This window comes from Ambystoma mexicanum, chromosome 1p, assembly GCF_040938575.1.
Source record: "Ambystoma mexicanum isolate Mex_15411 chromosome 1p, UKY_AmexF1_1, whole genome shotgun sequence".
Lineage (NCBI taxonomy): Eukaryota > Metazoa > Chordata > Amphibia > Caudata > Ambystomatidae > Ambystoma > Ambystoma mexicanum.
In genome coordinates this window covers 122,431,732-122,450,368 of record NC_090921.1, presented here as the reverse complement: position 1 = coordinate 122,450,368, position 18,637 = coordinate 122,431,732, and the positions used below count along the sequence as shown (strand labels likewise).

The window sequence follows — 18,637 nt, the reverse complement described above, 5'->3', positions numbered from 1 at the left end:
AGTGTATTCCTGCAGACAGACTAGATGATTTCAAAGCCGGGTTGTCGAATGCCAAAGTGTTCACACAGGATCTACTGGAATCAGCGGCACACCACGTAGATACCTCTGCTTGAGGCGTTTAGGGTCGACATCTCCTTCCAACCGTGGCTCCATGCAACGAAGTTTTCAAAGGAATGGCAGGACAACGTTCTAGACCTTTTTGATGGCAAGGAGTTGTCATTCCTCCACGGATGAGGAACTCACAAAGGGCGAATACTCTGACCGCCATTTCTTTATCGGTCTTGGCGAAAGCTCCATCTAAGGCCCCTTATACACAGTGGTCAGGGTCCCAAACTCTGTCCTTCTCTGGGTTCAGGATCGCTGTGCGTGCAGATTTGAAGCGCCGGTTGGCGGACCCCGCCTTAAGCAACAACGGCAAGGTGGTCGGTGATATTTTTTTGTTGGTCGTACGAGACTCCGGTGGGAGGACGAATCTCGTCTCATCTGGAGGCGTGGCAGACAATCTCCGAAGACCGGTTGGCTTTTGTCCGTTGCTCAGGCTTTCGCTTGCTCCTCCCCCACCCCACCTTCAACCCTCTCTTCCGGCAGACTGGGTCGCCCCCTCTGAGCCGAGGCACAGAAACTTCTAGACCTCAAGAGTGGTGGAGCCTGTTCCCACCAGGGAGCAAGGGGAGGGCTGCTACTCCTTTTGGTTCGGTGCCCAAACCCAACCAGGCTGGCCTTATCACTATCCTCGCTCTTTCCCAGTTCAATCTTTCTCTTCCGCAAAAGAAACTGAAGATGATCACGCCTTGCCAAAAAGTCCTCTCTCCAGAAGAGCGACTGGCTCAGCGTAGTGGACCTTCAGGGCGCATACATGCATATTCCGATATGGAGCCCGCATCGGAAATATCTGTTCGCCCTGAGAGAAGAACACTTTCAGTTCTGTGTGCTCCCTTTTGGCCTCAGCTCGGCACTGCATGTGTTTACGAAAATGTCGGTCATCGCAGCTTTCCTCCGACTGCAGGGGGATCATGTATATCCATATCGTGACGATTGGCTCCAGCTCAGTCCTTGCCCACAGACGGCCTTGGCCAATCTTCAGTCTCTCAGCTCCTGTTCCATCTTGGGCGGTCTGTGAATTGGCAGAAATCATCCATGACGGTTTCTCAAGACCTGATTTTCCTGGGTTTCTGTTGGGGCCGAGTGCGCAGAGGGGACGAGTGTGCAGATGGGGCGGATGGGTGTGTGGAGCTGAATCGCCTGGAGCGATCAAGTGCCCAGAATGAACTGACGTAGAATGAACGAGCACTGATGCATCCAGTACTGACTAGTGCGTAGAATGGATGAGTACGTAGAGCTACTGAATGCGCAGAGCATGAGGCGGACAAGAAGGCATGCGTGGAGCAGACTAGAGCGCGAGGCGGACCGGAGTGTATTGGACCAGTCTGGGGTGCATGGAGCGGATAGGAATGCACGGCACGGACCGGAGCGCATAGAATTGCGTGACGTATATAGTATGGTTTGGAATGCAGAGAGCGTTTGAAAGAGCATATAACCCTTCATATCGCACCATCACGCTTACTCTCTCCTTTACATCACCAGTCAACTAGAACACAGGGATACTATGACGCCATTCGGTATAACTGTTCTCATATCAACATCCGCCGCTCACTCCACATCATTCTAAGTAAACACTGCTGGTTTCACACCCACCAGCCAGGCGTTCTCCTCAGGCCTAACGCAGCCGTTCCGGATAAATCCTGCCAGAACGAACACATTCTCCTGATCTCTCAACCACCACACCTACCGCTAAGAAGCAGCTATTACACGAATACCGCACGAGCTGCACACATACCCGGTGCTCACACGCACCTTTTGACTCTCTACTGATCTGAACTTCGGTTCCCAAGGGCGTTCAACCTACCAGCGCCTTCAGACCATGCCAATGGTATATAAGTCGCTATATAAGTGCAAAACAACATAACCTAACATACTGTCAGTACCAGGGTGTTAATAACAACGGACAGGATTTCAGACTTATCGACCACATGTGCTCTTCCTCCAGTGCTCGCATTTGAGGGCAAGGTGGTTCCAAAGACTTCTGGGTCTCCTAGCCTCTTGGATGCTAGCTCTACCTCTTGCACGTCTAAACATGAGGCGCATTCAGCTGCCCCTTCGGAGCAGCTGGTCTCAGGCTTCGGACCCGGATTCCAAGATGATCCTAGTTTCTTCCTGCATGACGTTGGATCTACAATGGTGGTCTTCAATCAACAACCTTTCAGTGGTAGCCTCCTTTCAGGAGCCCTACCCACAAGTGACAGTTACCACGGCTCCTCCCTCCTGGGGTAGAGAGCGACGCTGGGTCACCTCGAAGTATTCGAGCTATGGACACCTCAGGGCAGGCAATTCCACATCAGTTATCTGGAGCTCCTGCTATTTTTCTGGCGCTCTGAGCCTTTCAACCGTCGATTGCCAACAAGGTAGTCCGATTTGCACAGACAATTCTGTCACAATGTTTTATATAAAAGAGCAGGGTGGCACCAGGTCGACTCCCCTGGTGGACCTAGCCATACAAGTTTGGGACTGGGTCATTCAACACAACGTTTGGCTCCAGGCTGTACACATTCCGGGTCACATCAATGTAACTGTGGACTCACTCAGCTGCCAGTTGTCTGCCCGTTACAAATGGCAATTGAACAGCAATGTTCTCCAACATTTTTCGCCAATGGGGCACTCAAGAGGTGGACCTCTTTGCGACTCTTACCAACAGGAAACCTCCTCTTTATGCATCCAGAGAGGGCCTGGTGGCGTCCTCCTTGGGACACACGCTCGAGATGCCGTGGTAGGTCATGAGAGCTGATGCTTTTCATCCATTGCCTCTGAGTAAAGCGCTCTATAAATAAATCAATCCAATCAATCAGTCACTCTGCAAGCTCCAGAGCACATCGAATTGCACTCTTGTCATAGCTCCTTGGTGGCCAACCAGATTCTGGTTCTCATAACTTCACCAGAACGATTACCCGCTGTGGGATTCCCCCCCCACAATCGTTCAACCTGGCAGCCTGGTGCCTGAATTCAAATCCTTAGCACAGTTCAATCTGTTCAAGGAAAATATGCGTGTTATCCAGGCGGACAGAAAACCACCCACGAGGGCTCAATGGTGGTCAGTCATAATTTCGAGAAAAAAATGTCGAAAGACAATGTCGGAAAAAAAATATCAAATTCTTTATTATTTTATTTATATATTTTGTTGGGAGAGTCGCCTTTCTGATCGCAGTGACATCGGCGAGGCGAGTAAGTGAGCTTCGGGCTTTCTGTGGAGCACCCTTTCCTCACTTTCCACAAGGGCAAGGTTGTGCTTCGCACTCATCCTTCTTTCCTGCCTAAGGTGGTAACCGATTTTCATCTGAATCAATTGATCGCCTTACTTGTCTTTTTTCCTAACCCGGCATCCGATGCCGAGAGTTGTACACAACTTGGATGTCCGGCGAGCCTTGAAATTTTTATTTTGATAGAACGAGTGAACTCAGGGGCTCCTCACAACCTTGTCACATTCAGAGATCTGAAGGGGAAACCAGCTTCCAAAGTAACCATCTCCCGATGGATTGCCTCCTGTATTTCAGAAGATTATAGCATTCAGGGCCTTCAACCTCCGAAAGGCATCGCATGCTCATCTTGTATGTGGCGAAGCGGCTGCTGTTGCCTTCCACAAATATGTCCCATGGGAAACCATTGCCAAGGCAGCTACGTGGGCTTTCCCATCAGCTTTTTGTATGCATTACTGGTTGGACCTGAGCTCCAGGGCCGTTGCCCAATTCCATCCACCCGTATTACCTGTGAGGTGTGCTTTGGAATCTCCCACAAGTATGGAGGAAAGGGGACTGGGACGTAGGAGTATAACAAAGTTACTCACCGTAGTGACTAACTTACTCCTAGTCCATAGTCCCCTTTCCTCCATACGCCCGCCTTCCCCTCTAAAAAGTATCCTCTATTATTGCTTAAATGGTCTCAGACCTGCCGATAGAAAAGTACTGAAGGGCGATGCGCGGAGCAGAGCTCGGGAGGGTGGGGTCACAGTTGTGTGTAGTGCCCCTCCTAAAAGGACAAAACAAGTTTTGATACTTTTTTACAAAAGTGCTCTGGTCCCATCCCGAAGGGCGGAATGTCCCACAAGTATGGAGGAAAGGGGACTATGGACTTAGAAGTAAGTTAGTCACTACGGTGAGTAACTTTGTTAGACTCGTCCCGCTTCGCCTCTCGGAACACCCAGTAGACCAGGCCACCTAGTGACTAGTAGGTGGTTACAATAGCACACCCTATTACAAAAAAAAGGATGTGGGGTGGTAGGTGGTCTCCTATCTTGCGTCTTGTGTTCCTGCACTTAGTTGCCTATTTTGACATCAGCATTATGTCTCTTGAGTAGGTACTCTCACTACAGTCCGACATGGAAAGTCCCCAACTTCTCACTGTACAAACTGTTCCGGATGTGTCTCAGCTGCCGGAGGGTGTTCCGCTCCTTTTTTGTTTCCTCCTCCTATGCTCACTCCTCAAGTGGTGGGATCTTAGCATTGTCCATCCAGTCCTGTGCATCCACTGGCATCTCAAAGAACAAGGCCTTTCCATTGTGAATTATTTTCAACTTGGCAGGATATATTGGAATATATTTTACTCTGGCTTTCTTTAGTGTTTCGTGGCGATGAATTGTGCGTGCTTTTTTTGTACCTGGAAGATGTAGGCCGGGTATATAGCCAGCTTTGTAGAGGTTCTCTGTATATCGCCCCCATTCCTGGATAATGCTAGGATCTTGTCTGTCCTTACAGTTGAGGACCTTCCCTATTATGGGCCTTGGCGGGGCACCCGTTGTTAGGCAAAGTTTGAATGCAGTACCCTCTGGGAACACTACAAACTATGACTACAGGTATAGGCAACCCAACCTTTGGTATAAGCTTGTACGACACCGTTTTGGTACCGTGTTGAGCAGCCAGGCTTGTCTCAAGAGGGGGAAATGTGAGCTGTAGTGGAGTTACACAAAGATTCACTGTAACAGGTATTCAAATAAACTCTTGCACTCAAGGTTGCTTGCATAAACAACTCATAATTTATTTACCAGTCCGTTATAAAGCCTTCTTCAGAAGGGAGCAATAGAATAGCAACACAAATATACTTCAATACTGTACACAGAGTATCTGAATCGGACAAGACCCTTTTGGGATGGGCCACAGACACAACCTACACCCACAGGCGACTTCAGTAACATGGGGACTGGGGACATTAATATCTTACAGTTGGCATTCAGAACACTCTTAAAAAGTTGGTAAAAGGCAAAGGTTATTAGAACACAAGAAATTACAAATATTCATAAGCAAGGCAAATGCTTTTAGATAGCCAAAAAGAGGTGTCACCAGGACTCGGCGCCAGTGGAAAAGTAATCGATTGTTTTATTGCACAATCAAAAGTATATATTTTTTTTAATGTAGCCCTCTACTTGGTGATTACACGTGTTTCGGCTTGCATGAGCCTTTTTCAAATCAGGGCCGATATTGGAAAGATACAGTCGACGCGTTTGTATTAGAGCAGCAGGAATAGTGGTTTTGGGGATCTGTCCCAGTTACTTCTCACCGGACAACAGTCATATGGACTGTATCTTTCCAATATCGGCCCTGATTTGAAAATGGCTCAGGCGAGCTATAACACGTGTAATCACTAAGTAGAGGGCTAACTTTTCCCAAAAAATTCTTTTGATTGTGCAATAAAACAATCAATTACTTCTCGACTGGCGCGGAGTCCTGGAGTCGCCTCTTTTTTTTTTTTTTTTGTTGCAGTTACTCGTGGATGGTTTGGGCTTAAATATCCGTCCAAATCTAGTGACCTGCGACAATTTGTGGAATTCAGTGAATGAAGTGACTCACCTGGACAATTGATAGGGATTGTAAGGAGTCGCCTGTCTGAGCAACTTAAAAAATAAGCCCCACATATCTGCTTTCAGATAGCACTTAGTCATTCAATTCAACTAGGCTAAGCCAAAGTCAATGGACAAGTCTTTGTATAGGATGCAGCACTTCATGTAAGCAAATGGAAAAGTCTTTGCACAAGTTCTTAGGAGTCTTTGATAAAAAGAATCAAATATAGGGCCACAAGCTGATTAGACCTGTGAGTTGTAGTAAGTTACAAGCACTTTCACAGTAGGAGGTAAGTTCTCTTAGACTTGTTTTACAGTACCTTGGTAAATCAGAAAAGATGCAGCTGAAGGCTTCTGTTCCTGTGCAGCTCTGCAGATCTCACTGTTCCTGGGACTCAGTCATGGGGACAAGAGTGAGTATGCCGGGGGACTCCTGCACTGACATGGTCAAAACTGGCAACGGGCAAACTTTACTTTCAGTGGCTGTTTCGCGTTTCAGCTCCTTGCGGTACAGCAAATGGCAATAAGCGTGGTTCCTGGCTGTCAAGGTTGACTTTCCTGACATCTTTGAGGTCCTGCACTCAACTGAGGGGGGGGGGGGGGGTGTTAGTCAGGCTTGGTCAGTCCTGCTTTGTGGGAGTCCGGAGAATCTTCCAAAAGCTGTACACCAGGTTACAAGCAACACACACACACTCTGGTGTCCCTCTTCCTGGCTCTACGGTTTCCTGCAGCAACTCTGAGGAAATTCAACCAGCTCTGAGATGGGTGTCCAGGTGGCTTACTTGGGAGTTGATTGGTCCCACCAATTCAAAGGGAGAAGTCGTCCTTGCAGGGCTTCACCTGGCAAGTAGTCACTGCAGCAGGGCTTCACCGGGCAAACCAACGGTCCAGGAGTTGCAGCAGGTATCCTCTTCAAGCTCTTCTTTGGTTCCTTAGTCCAGTGGTCGACTCTGCCTTTCAAGCCAAAACACTCGCCTTTTATTCATTTCTCTCCCATTCATTCCAGCCTAGCTGTCACTCATCCAGCAGGGTGGCTGTCCTTGACGGACAGTCAGCAAGCCAACCACCACAGTGCGTTTGGGTATCCTAGGAGACTAAGCACAGAGTTTTGGGCACCTCCCTCACTTCCTGCCTACTCCAGACACTCTGGAGCCAGAAGTGGGTTTCTCTCTCAGGCAAAATGAACAAAGAAGCCAAACCTGGTTTGGCACGCAGAGAAACTCTCTAGAAGGACCTTTCCACAAAGACTTGGCGAAAAAAACGTTACTGAGTCCGTAAACAGTCGCGGTAAATGCAAACCAAGGTAGATCTGAAACCACTGCCACCAGCAAGTCAATTGAGAAAGGGTAACATACATTTTTTACATGAGCATTTAGACACGGGGGGTGGGGGGATACGAAGTAACCTCTCCAGCATTATATTGTAAGATCGGCGTGCTCGGTCTAGCAAGTACAACGCTAAGTAAAGTCAATTTCACTTAACTGCTCTGGGAAACGGTTGATACCAGAGAAGGCATTTAAACCTTGTGAAATCTGGAAGACTTCCCTATGGCACTGCACTGAAGGTGCTTCGTGACACAATTGTAAAAGACGATGCCAATGGAGTTGGTTAGACTCCATAACCAAAAAGAAACGGTGTATAAAATCACATTAATATACATGAGTGGGGGGAAAAAGGCTCTCGCTCCAGGTTAAAACAAATAAAGTCCTCAAAATTCAGCAAAGTTGCAGGCGGTCTCTAAGGTAGATGGAATTAACACATTTTTTTTAGAATTCTCCCTAACACCCGGTGGCGGCTTCCTCACTAGGGAGCGTTGAGCACGGTCGATGGTCGACCCCTGAATCAAGTTCCCAGCTCCTGCAGCACCAGGTTTTCCACATAATTGGTGGGTCCTGCCCCCTCCATTCCCTCCGGTAGTCCAACAACGGTTTTTTTTTTTGCCGCGCCTGGCCATCGGCATCCTCTGCCCTGTCCTCCAGCAGCTTCACCTTTTGTCTCAATATGTCTACTTCCTTGGACATCTGCTTCTTATATGCTGTGTTTTCCTCCACTTGCTTCTCCAGCATGAATGTGCGCTCGCTAGTCCACGGACATCTTGCCGCAACAGGCCGACATCAATCGTCACTTCTTTGCTTCGATCGTGTCCTACAAAGCTGCTATAGCGTTTAGGATCTGGTTTCCGTGGTGCGCATCGTCCTTTTGTAATTTGTATGTCCTTTTTCGCCATGCTTGTCTGTCACCCTCAGTGCCCTCCGGGCTCTTTGCGAAGACTTTCCTGGTAGTCTGCTTGCCTTTTACTTTATTGCTTTTTCCTGCCATCAGTTTTGTTTTGGCTCACAACGCCTTGCCAACCTAGGTCCGTCTTAATGTTGCAGCCTTTCAGGACTTACTCCTAAAATACTGCTTAGGAGATCACACAGGGTGTACTTGTCAACCATGTCTGCGCTTTTCGATCGTGATCTCTCTGGCCAGCAGTACTGTTATTGTATTCAGGGCAGACCCACTCCGGCCTGTGTACTCGCCAGGCCTCTGAACAGTGCAGTGTGCACTAGTCTACAATGAGGCTCCTCTAGGCCACTTCTGTTCTCAAGTACGCTTTGCAAGCCACCACTGCCTCCAAAGCACATCAAATGAGGCAGTGCTTGTACTAGGTTGAACCCCCTTCCGCCCCCAAGGTTGACACAGATTCTGCCTCCCCCTGCCCCTCCTTTCACACTGTGCATGTTAGGCAAGATTATATGTAGTACCCTTTGGGTGCACTACAACAACCCTGACCTACTGGCAATAGGAACCCAACCATTTTTATAAGTCTGTACTACACAGGTTGGTAGCGTGTTGAGCAGCCAGGCTTATCTCAAGAGGGGTCAATAGGGTGTGAGCTTTAGGGGAGTTACACAGAGATTCACAGTGACAAGTATTCAAATAAGCTCTTACATGGAAGGTTTCTTGATTAAACAATTATTTGTCAGTTTGAGTAAGCCTTCTTCAGAAGGGGGAAATATAATAGTAACGCACAAACACACTCCAAAAATACACTTAGTTTCTGTAAATCAGAAAGTACCCATTTTGGATAGCACACACCCTCCCTGCACCCTCCGGTGACTTAAATAGCGAGGACACTGTGGACATTAATATATATTACGTGGCATTTAGAGCAATACTTAGGAGTATGTCAAAGAAAAAGGTTATTAGAACAAAAGAAGAGATCTCACAAATATTCAGGTAAGTGCTTTTGGTAACCCCCAATGCAAAGAAAGTTAACCCCTTCCTGGAAGTCAGAGGGAAGAAGAGTCCTTCAGGGAGCCAGGCCTGGCTAAAGTAAATTGGACAAAAGTCTAGGTGAGCGGAAGCAATTTTTTTAGAAGTCTTTGTAGAAAAGAAGAAATCGAAGTGGGGCCCCAATCTGATTAGGCTTGTGAGGTAAAGAAGCTGATAGCAACTCTACAGAAACACCCACGACAAGTCTCCACTGAACAAGTGAGGTTACACAACAAGAGGTAAGTTCTTAGACTGTACAGTACCTTTGATTAGAAGAAAAACTGTTCCAGCTTGCTTCTGTTCCTGTGCAGCTCTGCCGATCCTGTGTTCCTGGGCCTCAGTCGTCGGGACACGAGGGAGGCACGAGGGAGGACGTCTGGAGGACTTGTGCGCTGCAACGGGACGGTCGGTGACAGAAAAGGACCAACTTCAATTCAGTGGCACTATGGGGTTTCAGCTCCTCGCGTCTCAGCAAATAGCACCACGCAGAATTATTTTAATTTTTTTTTTTTTTTTTTTTTTTTTTTTTTTTTTTTAGATGGGCTTTACTTTCATCTGGGGTCCAGAACTCTGAGGTGGCTCAGGCTCATTCTGTCGTGCTTCCTGGAAGTCTGGAGGAGCTTCCTGGATCTCTTGGCCAACTTAAAAGCAACACACACAAACTGGTGTTCCTCTCCCTGGCTCTTCGTTTCCAGCAACAACTGCAGTGGAAATACAACCAGCTTCGAGAGGATGTCCAGGTGGCTTACTTTGGAGTTGATTGCTCCCACCAACTCAAGGGGAGAAGTCATCCTTGCAGGGTTTCTCTAGTTGAGACGAATTCGAAGCTTCAGCACAGCAGCAGGGCTTCACTGGGCAAACAAACGTTCCAGGAGTTGCAGCAGGCATCTCTCATTCTTCTTCGGATTCCTTCGTCCAGTGATCGACTCTGCCTTCCAAGACAAAAAGCCTTGCCTTTTATGCAGGTGTCTCCCATTCATTCCAGCCTAGCTGTCATTCACCCAGCAGGGTGGCTGTCCTTAATGGACAGCCAGCCGGCCAATCACTTAGTTGTGCATTCCTGTCCCCTAGGAGACTAAGCAGAGTTTCAGCACCTCCCTCGCTTCCTGCTCCTGCCAGACACCCTGGAGCCAGAGGCGGGCTTCACTTGTGAATCCCGCCAAAGACAAAACGAACAAAGGGACCAAACCTGGTTTGGCACACAGAGTAAATCTCAAGAAGGACCTTTCCACAAAGAAACGGTGACAAAAGAAGACGGGGCCATTTTGACAAAGATGACACCTTTTGGTGCATTACTGGCGCACGCAGCCCGTGGTAAAAGCACACCACAGTAGTTCAAAGTAAATCACTGCCACCAGCCGTCCGTCGTGGAAAGAGTAACATGAAAATGTTACATGAGAAACTAGTCAAAGGGAATACTAAGCAAACCCTCCAGCACCCCTACAGCTCACATTGACCCCTCTTGAGATAAGTCTGGCTGCTCAAAATACTACCAACCTGTGTAGTACATATTTATACCAAAGGTTGGGTTCCTATTGCCAGGTGGTCAGGGTTGTTGTAGTGACCCAAAGGGTACTGCATACAATCTTGCCTAACACCCACAATAAAGGGAAAGGATTCAAAGCAAGCCAACTCACCCATGTTTTTTGTTTCCCAGGGCTCCGTTCTACTTACATAGCAAGCCTCTGTTTAAGGTTCAGGAAAGCAGCTGTCAGGACACTCTGGGCAAGGGTCTGGTCACTCCACTCAAGGATGGCCTCCCGCTCTCCACCATAGGACCCAGTCGGCTTTGATGCCTTCCTAGAGATATAGCTCCACCCAGATGCAGTCTGTTGTCTCCTTACAGCTGTCAGATGGTATGTTTCAGCAGCCTTCCTGATGGTCAGGCTCTTCTGCCCTTTGTCTGCCCCTCCTTTTTCTGTGTCCCCCCTGTCCTAGTGCAGTCCACCTTGTATAGCAGCGATGACGCCACCAATTTTACAATCTTGTTAGGGATTATTGCAGGGTACTTCCCCGCCACTAGGATTGGACAGTTGCCCTCCTCTCTCCTCCCAAACCAAGCTTCCAAGTCAGGATTTGTTTAGGGGTCTGGAGCAACATATGGCAATTCCCATTTGTAGTCGCCCTTTGTTCTCAACTTTTTGGCAAAAACTCGTTATGTATGACAACTTAATAAGTTTACTAGCACCTGCCATGCTAAACATATATTTTCAGCTAATCATTGAGGATTGGATAAGCCGATCACCAAATCCGTACCATGTAGCACAGCCATATTACACCTTTCTGCTGTTTCCATAAAAAGCACAAGTGTTATATCTAAGTTAAGTATATCTCTAATTTCATTTTCCACCCACTCGCCAACTCAAACATACTGTTCAGATCGGCCAGAAACCTAGTTTAACTGGCCATTATAGTTCCCAGTCATGTAGATTAATTTTGTATCCCCAAAATAGCCTGGAAATTACATTAAAAATGGTACATAGATGAAACCATCCATCTAATGATGACTGACAAAAAGGCCTAAATGATAATGGTCCTTTTTAAATTGTGAATCTTCATGTGAGACAAATGGCACTTCTGCCTTCCGGCTGTTTTCACTGGGTCAGCCTGTACCTAGAGATTTTTTTAATCAGTCTACTTTGTTTTGGAAGCTTGCTCTTTGAAGTGGGTGCCCCCATTTTCACACATTAGTCATGCTCCAGCCAAGGGTAACTTTTCTTGAAGTCAAAGCTTTCAGAGCCAGCAGGTCTGGGGAAGGCGGAATTTGTACACCTTTAGTAGGACATTTTGTTGCAGTTGGTCTTTAGATGGAGATCTGACATCCAGGCTGGGAGTGGGAAATTCCCTTGTGAAGCTTTTTCCCACAGCCAGCAAAAGGGACTGCCTTAGTCAGATTTATTTTTATTTATTATTCCCCATGAAGATAAAGTGGCTCTTTAAATATCACTGGAGTTTTGTAGGTGAAACATAATATTCCTTGTTTTTTGTCAACCCCCAGGTTTTGTTTTCCTGATATTTTTCTGAGAGCCGTGATACTTTTTTTTCTTCACTTTTTCAAACTGCTTTTATTTGCACACACCTTTACAGGCCGCTTTTGTTTTCAATGTTTAAAAATCCTGTTTTCCATGTGACTGGTATCTTTGATTCTTCCTTCTTCTGCAAATTTAAAATGCTGCTTATCCATTGGTAATGACAGGTAGGACCCCTTCCACATGGCTCTTTAATTTTACTTGAAAAACAACAAAGGCCAGGCTTTTTTTGTTTCGATGTTTAGACATGCCATCCAGGTGGGGCCTTTAAATGCACCTCACAGTTGAGGGCCTTCATTTATCCATTGATTCATGGAGGCAAAGCTTTTTCAGGCCGTTCCCCATTCCTCAACAGAGACCGTCCTGAGAGGAGGCTTTTTTCTAGTATTTCAGGGACCTTTGTATATACCTTCTACAACCAAAGGAGGTCCCTAAACCTCTAGCAATGCCCCTTCCACTGCCTCCTGCAGCTCCACAGAATGTCTACCAGTACCAAAGGAGCCTGAACTACAACCTTGGGCCCTACAGTCAACCGATCCAGTGGAAACCTTCCACAAATTGAGTCAATACTGATGCACATGATGAGGACAAACCTTTCTCTTCAGTACTTGCATTAATAATCAGAGACCAGCAAATACTTGGGCTATCTTAGCTGCAACTCATTTTAAACTTTGGGAAGAGTTGACGGAATTTGAACAATACATTCCGCCTAACAAACTGGAGTATTTTAAAAGGCGTCTTAACTAATGCTAGGGTCCCTGGCTTACCGCCACTGGAGTTTGAGCGCTTTCCTATTCTTTGTCCTAGCCGTAAGTAATGTTGTACTTCATCACCATTTAACCATAGCCTCTTTGGCTAGGCTTAAAACGTTAAAACGTTAGGTTGAGAAATCCTGCCATCACTTGGGATGCAAAGAGCTTTATATAGCCTGAGTCAAACCCCCCCCCCCCCTGTTCATTATTGCAGTCCTAATGGGTAGGAAATATTCCAAATGTATTTTCCATTCGCATTATAGCCAGTCTCCCTTTGGTTAGACCTTAAAGGTTGCCTACTCCTTTGAACACTGTTCTTGGAAGCTAATTGTCTGGGCAAGTAACTGTCCCATTTCCCAGAATTTTTAATTGCAGTAGTTCTTTGCTTGTTTTACATTCTGTTAGGTCTTTCGGATCAGGGTCTCTATAGGATAGCTTTTTTCCCCTTTAACTGCTATGCCATAATTTCTTATCCCCAGTGTTGAAATAAACATGTAGCTTTTGGTGGTGGCTGTTAATGTAACAAGTTAGGCTGTATGTGCGCTAGCACCAAGTTTTCATTAAACACTGCTGTGTCCTTCCTCCTAGGTTACCTGTCCTGCTGTCGTTTCCTGGATGACAATCAGATCATCACTAGCTCTGGTGACACAACATGGTAAGGGCATCTGAACATGCCATCACCTTTGTTGGACAACCCTTGCCTCTTGTATAGCAGTTTATGCTGATTAGTAATTTTCTATGTGAAATGAAGTCCTAGCTATTAAATTGTGAATACATTGTAGTTTTGTACTTGACAGATGGTATACATGCAATGAACGTAAGGAGGTGGGGGGGATGGGAGCGTAGATTGCAATTGCTTTTGGTAAGAATGTTTTCTGCTTGCATAATCTGTCTTGTGGGGGAAGAAAAGGGAGACTGGTATAATTCCCTTCTGGGCTTTCCCGTTTCTAAGAATTTATTTTTATTAAGTCATAATCACCTGTTCCACGGGCAGGAACAGATGGTAATCTTGAGGGCCTTTAACGAGGATTCCCGATGCCGTTGGCCCCCGTTGCAGCCCGTGGAATGGGCGAGTATGACCATTAGCACCCCAGGTTGCCAATTCAGTAACATAGTTTGCTGATTGGCATGTCTTTTGTGTGAAGGAACGGGGTGCCTAATGGCGTCTCGTTCATTCATATAAACAATGTACTATAGATGTCCATGGTGCCATAAGGAAGACTGAGCAGCAGTGGCCGCCACTGATGACATTGGGTGAGTGGGGGTGGAGAGATACAGGAAAGTGAAGGATAAGGGAATTGAGGGTGGTGGGAAGATTGCAGGTGGGGGAAGCAGTTGTCTAGTTGCTCGGAATAAAGGTTTGAATCGTTGGATTCAGCCTGCCATCCAAGCAACCACAGTCATAGAATCTGTGCAGCACCATTCATCGTTGTATACGATGACTGTCCTGGAGACCTTGAACTATTCTGTTCTTTGCTATGCTGTTTTAAAGGCAGAAACCTGAAACTATTGGGCCTACTGTGTTAATTTATAGCTTCATACAAGTTTTCATGTGCTCAGGTTGTAGCATTGAAACTTTCTAGACTGCGGCTGAGCCCCTATGTTGAAATATTTATTTTGTAAAATAAAGTAATTGCAGAGTTCAGAGGATTAAAACTAATTCTAGCAACACCCCAATTATAAACATTTGTCAATTTGATCCTGTTTGCCATTGCAGTGCTTTATGGGACATAGAGACTGGACAACAGACCACCACTTTCACTGGTCACAGCGGAGATGTGATGAGCCTCTCCCTTGCCCCTGACATGAGGACCTTTGTCTCCGGAGCTTGCGATGCATCCATCAAACTCTGGGACATCAGGGACAGCATGTGCCGGCAGACATTCACAGGTCACGAGTCTGACATCAACGCTGTCTGTGTAAGTACACAAGCATGAAGTTTATCAACCAAAACCTGTCCTAGATGATTGCAATACAGAAGAGGTAGCTGCTCCATGACACGTCTGTCTGCGATCTGTGCATTGAGAGAACTGAGAGGGGGTGGGTGAAGGATTGGGCTTGGTATTTCTGACTGATGTGAATTGAAGATCACATGGATCAGAACCCTCCAACAGATTCTGTAGGTCGCCACTGCAATTTATAGAGTGACTAGTGTTAGCCTTCTACCACCCATTCCTTATTGAAAAAGCACAATGTACTGCACTATACATAGATGACCACACTAAATCTACATGCACATGTGTGTTGGGGAGAATTTTCATTTCTTGTGCCAATTCCCCTCAACCTGAGAGCCCCAGCACTTGGACTCTGGTATTTTTTGATCTGTTCTCTAGAGTGAGTGGAACATTTACCACTCATTCTTTTGGCCCCGACCTGGGGACCCTGTTTTATGGCTTTTGTGTTTTTACTTCAATGGAGTCATGCTTTCCTCCATGCATTTCACTACAGGCATCTGTAATTGATTTTTGCAGTACACAGCAACCTATGTGCAGTGTTGCTGGACTTCCCTTTTTGTTTTGTTTTCCAATGAGTACACTATTGAGATACTTTACATCTTACCTCTTTTTCTTTCTAGTTACAGTAAGTGACAAATGTAAATGGATGGTGGCAGTGGATGGATACATTTTTTTTAACCATTTGTATGTAACTTGTTCGTAGGCTGTTTTCACAGCTGCAGTAAGGCACCCTTATTTATTGGACATTTCTAAGTCTCCTATACGGATGTTTCCAGGTGCCACAAGACAGGCTGGGGGAGAGGGAGAGGCCTGGGGGAACATTGAATCATAGAAATACAACAGAGAACCTGTTGGCCTTGTGATAATCCAACCATGCAAGTGCATGACAAGGTGAGAAGTGCAAGGTGGAGGATGGAAGAGGGAGAGGTGCAAGAGAGCGGTAGCCCCACAGTTGAGGTGCGGGAAGTGCTGGTCAGGCCATGGCGGCAAGTGCCAGGGGGAAACTGGGTGGAGGGAAGGAAGAGTGCATTGGACTGGAGGACTGGGTTGGGATAGTCTGTAGTAAGGGAGCTCGAGGGCAACTGCTGGCAAAGGATGCTGTGAGGAACTGGTGGGGACGGTCTGGTCCCTGTAGAAGGGACCCAGTCGCAGCTGCAGGTGGAGAGTTTAGCACGAGAGGGGTAGAGGGAAGGAAGAGAAGAAAAGGAAGGTCTTGAGATGTTTCTGGAACTTGAGAAGATCTGGCTCAAGTCTGTGGGGGGCGGGAGCACCAGCTGAGGAGAGGATCTACCTCCCACCCACTCTCTGCTTGGAGAAACGTTTGACGTGCAGAGTTGGAGCCAAAAGACAGAAGCAATCTGGCTGGGAGGGATTTCTGGAAATGGTCACCCTTGTATGACCAATTTCCCAAAATGGTCATGAAATGGTAAAACCCATGAAAGACTTCACAAACAGAAAATGGTGAAAGAAGACCGGGGCCTTTTTGACACTTTGGTCACCCATGGGTGCTATACTGCAGCTGGGGATTAGAAATAGAACGAAATGTCTGAATAAAAGTGATCGACCTCACCAAAAGACCTAAAACGCACAAACCACAAAAAGTTTTATGCTATGTCTCCATACAAAAAGTAGATGCCTATGTAATTTCAGGCTTCAAAAACAAAGGAAATATAAAATCCAAATCCGATCAAAACACATGAGCCACTGAGAAAAAGGACTCGCTCACTCCAGGGTTAAAATTAAAGTCCTAAAGTCCAGCAAAAGAGCTGGGGTTTTTCCTTCTCGAAGGTTGAAGGGAATTGGCACAAATGAAAATTCTCCCTAACACACAGGAAGGAAACGCAACCCTGGAACAATGCTTACATGGACTCTACAGCTGGATGAACACGAACAGCCTCCAACTCATCCTGAAAAAAACAAAATAATAAGAATACTCAAACGGGGAAAACAATCACCACATTCTTTCGCCGACTGAACTGGGAACAGCACCGATTCCCTCAACGATAGTAAAGAACCTGGGAGTTCTAATCGATAAGGAACTAATCCTGAAGCCACAAGTAAAAACTTTAATCAAGAAATGTTTCTTACTCCTACACGCAGTAAAAAGGATCTTTCCATTCCTCTTTCACCCACATAAAATTCACCATCTCACTCATGGAGTAGACTATGCCAACAGCCTATACCTAGGAATGCCAGAACGAATATTTAAAAATTACCTCCAGCACGGCCAGACTGCTGCTCAAACTACCGCGAAGAGAGCACATCACTCCAGCGTTGAAACGACTACACTAGCTACCAATAAAACAGCAAATGCAGTTCAAAACGATGTGTATTACAGAGCAATTCACGGCCAAGGTGCAGAGTTCCTAAAGGTGAAAATGACCATCTGCCACCCGACAAGACCATTCAGATCAACCAACGACATTCGCTTGGAACCAAAACCATACAATAAAAGAACATTCGACGGATCATTTTCTCACCTGGCAGAAATATCTTGGAACCACCTACCAAAAAACATACGGAACACAAAGTCCCATCTGAACACAAAGGCCCATCTGGAATTCAGAAAACAACTCAAAACCTGGCTCTTTGCTCCAGAAACAGGAGGAAACTACTAGGAAGCAATGAGATTCCCAGGGAGCAAAACAATAACCACTAAATTGATCCTCGCCTAACCAGAAGGGGGGCGGTGGGAGTGCCCCGAACTCCCTTGCCCACATACCGCTAATCCTTAGAAGAAACAAAGGTAGGTAAGATCCCCACACGAGATGGGCAGGGAAGGACCAGAGTCCTCTTAACATAAACATTTCCAACCCCAAGGTGGCGGGCTAAGGGGATGTGAAGGGGTACACGCCAACTGAAGCCAAGTACCCATTACACTAGTGTAACTGTTAGGCAGAATTGCAGGCAGTACCCTCTGGAAGCACCACACACAATTGGGACTACTGGTGTAAGCAAAAACCAACCTTCTCCAGCATGGGGTCTGGCATGGATTCACATGCTCATGAATATTCCCCGTCGTCAGGCTGAGAATCCTCGGTAAAGAAAAAATCAGTATCAGTTTCGTTTCTGATCTGTCTTTCCTAGTAGTAACCAATCACTGATCTCTGCGTCATACTGACCACAGCCAATGACTGCCCTCTACCTAAGCCACGCCTATGGCAGCCATCTTCAGATTTTTACCGCACGTTCAAGTGTTGGGAGTCCTCATGCTTAGCTCTTGAGCTTTTACTGCGTGTTTCGCGCTTTTTCAGGTGAATTTTCATTTTTCGGTTAATGGAGCCTCAAGCTCCACCGTTTCTACTCCCGTTAATGGCTACCCGTTGCAGGATATTCCTACGCCCCTTAAGGGTGAAGATTTCGTCGAATCAACTTCTTGGAGGATTCCAGAAGATTCGCGGCCTACTTCGAGATGGCCCAGGATGCGAGTTTGTCGCCCGGACCCAAGCTGTTTCGCAGCTGCCCTGGATGTGGGCTGCAGAATGTGTTTAAGGAAGACGAACATTCGCGATGCCTCTACTGTCTTCATGGGGACAAGACTCATGTAGAGAAGGACTGCAAGTTCTGCAAGAACTTGTCGGAGCGGACCATGAGGGACCGTCGATCCCGTCTTGCAAGCTCGTTGGAGAAGGGCTCGACGGGTGAGAAGAAGAAAGGGTCCGAGCGGGCTTCTAAGTCATGTGCGGGCGCCCCGGCGACGGGGGCCCAACACCAGGCCAAGCGCTGCGAGTCTGCTGGCTCCGGGAGCGCCGAAAGGTCGGG

General features: G+C 46.8%; 1 protein-coding gene across 4 annotated transcripts in view; it reads left to right on the top strand.

Moving 5' to 3' along the window:
- GNB2 (G protein subunit beta 2) overlaps positions 1 to 18,637 on the top strand; it is a 447,265-nt gene that overhangs the window by 376,286 nt on the left and 52,342 nt on the right. For all 4 annotated transcript variants that reach the window (XM_069644804.1, XM_069644810.1, XM_069644815.1 and 1 more), the window contains exons 7-8: positions 13,509 to 13,575; positions 14,638 to 14,839. In XM_069644804.1, coding sequence (XP_069500905.1) covers positions 13,509 to 13,575; positions 14,638 to 14,839 — 269 coding nt within the window. The remainder of the gene's footprint in view (positions 1 to 13,508; positions 13,576 to 14,637; positions 14,840 to 18,637) is intronic.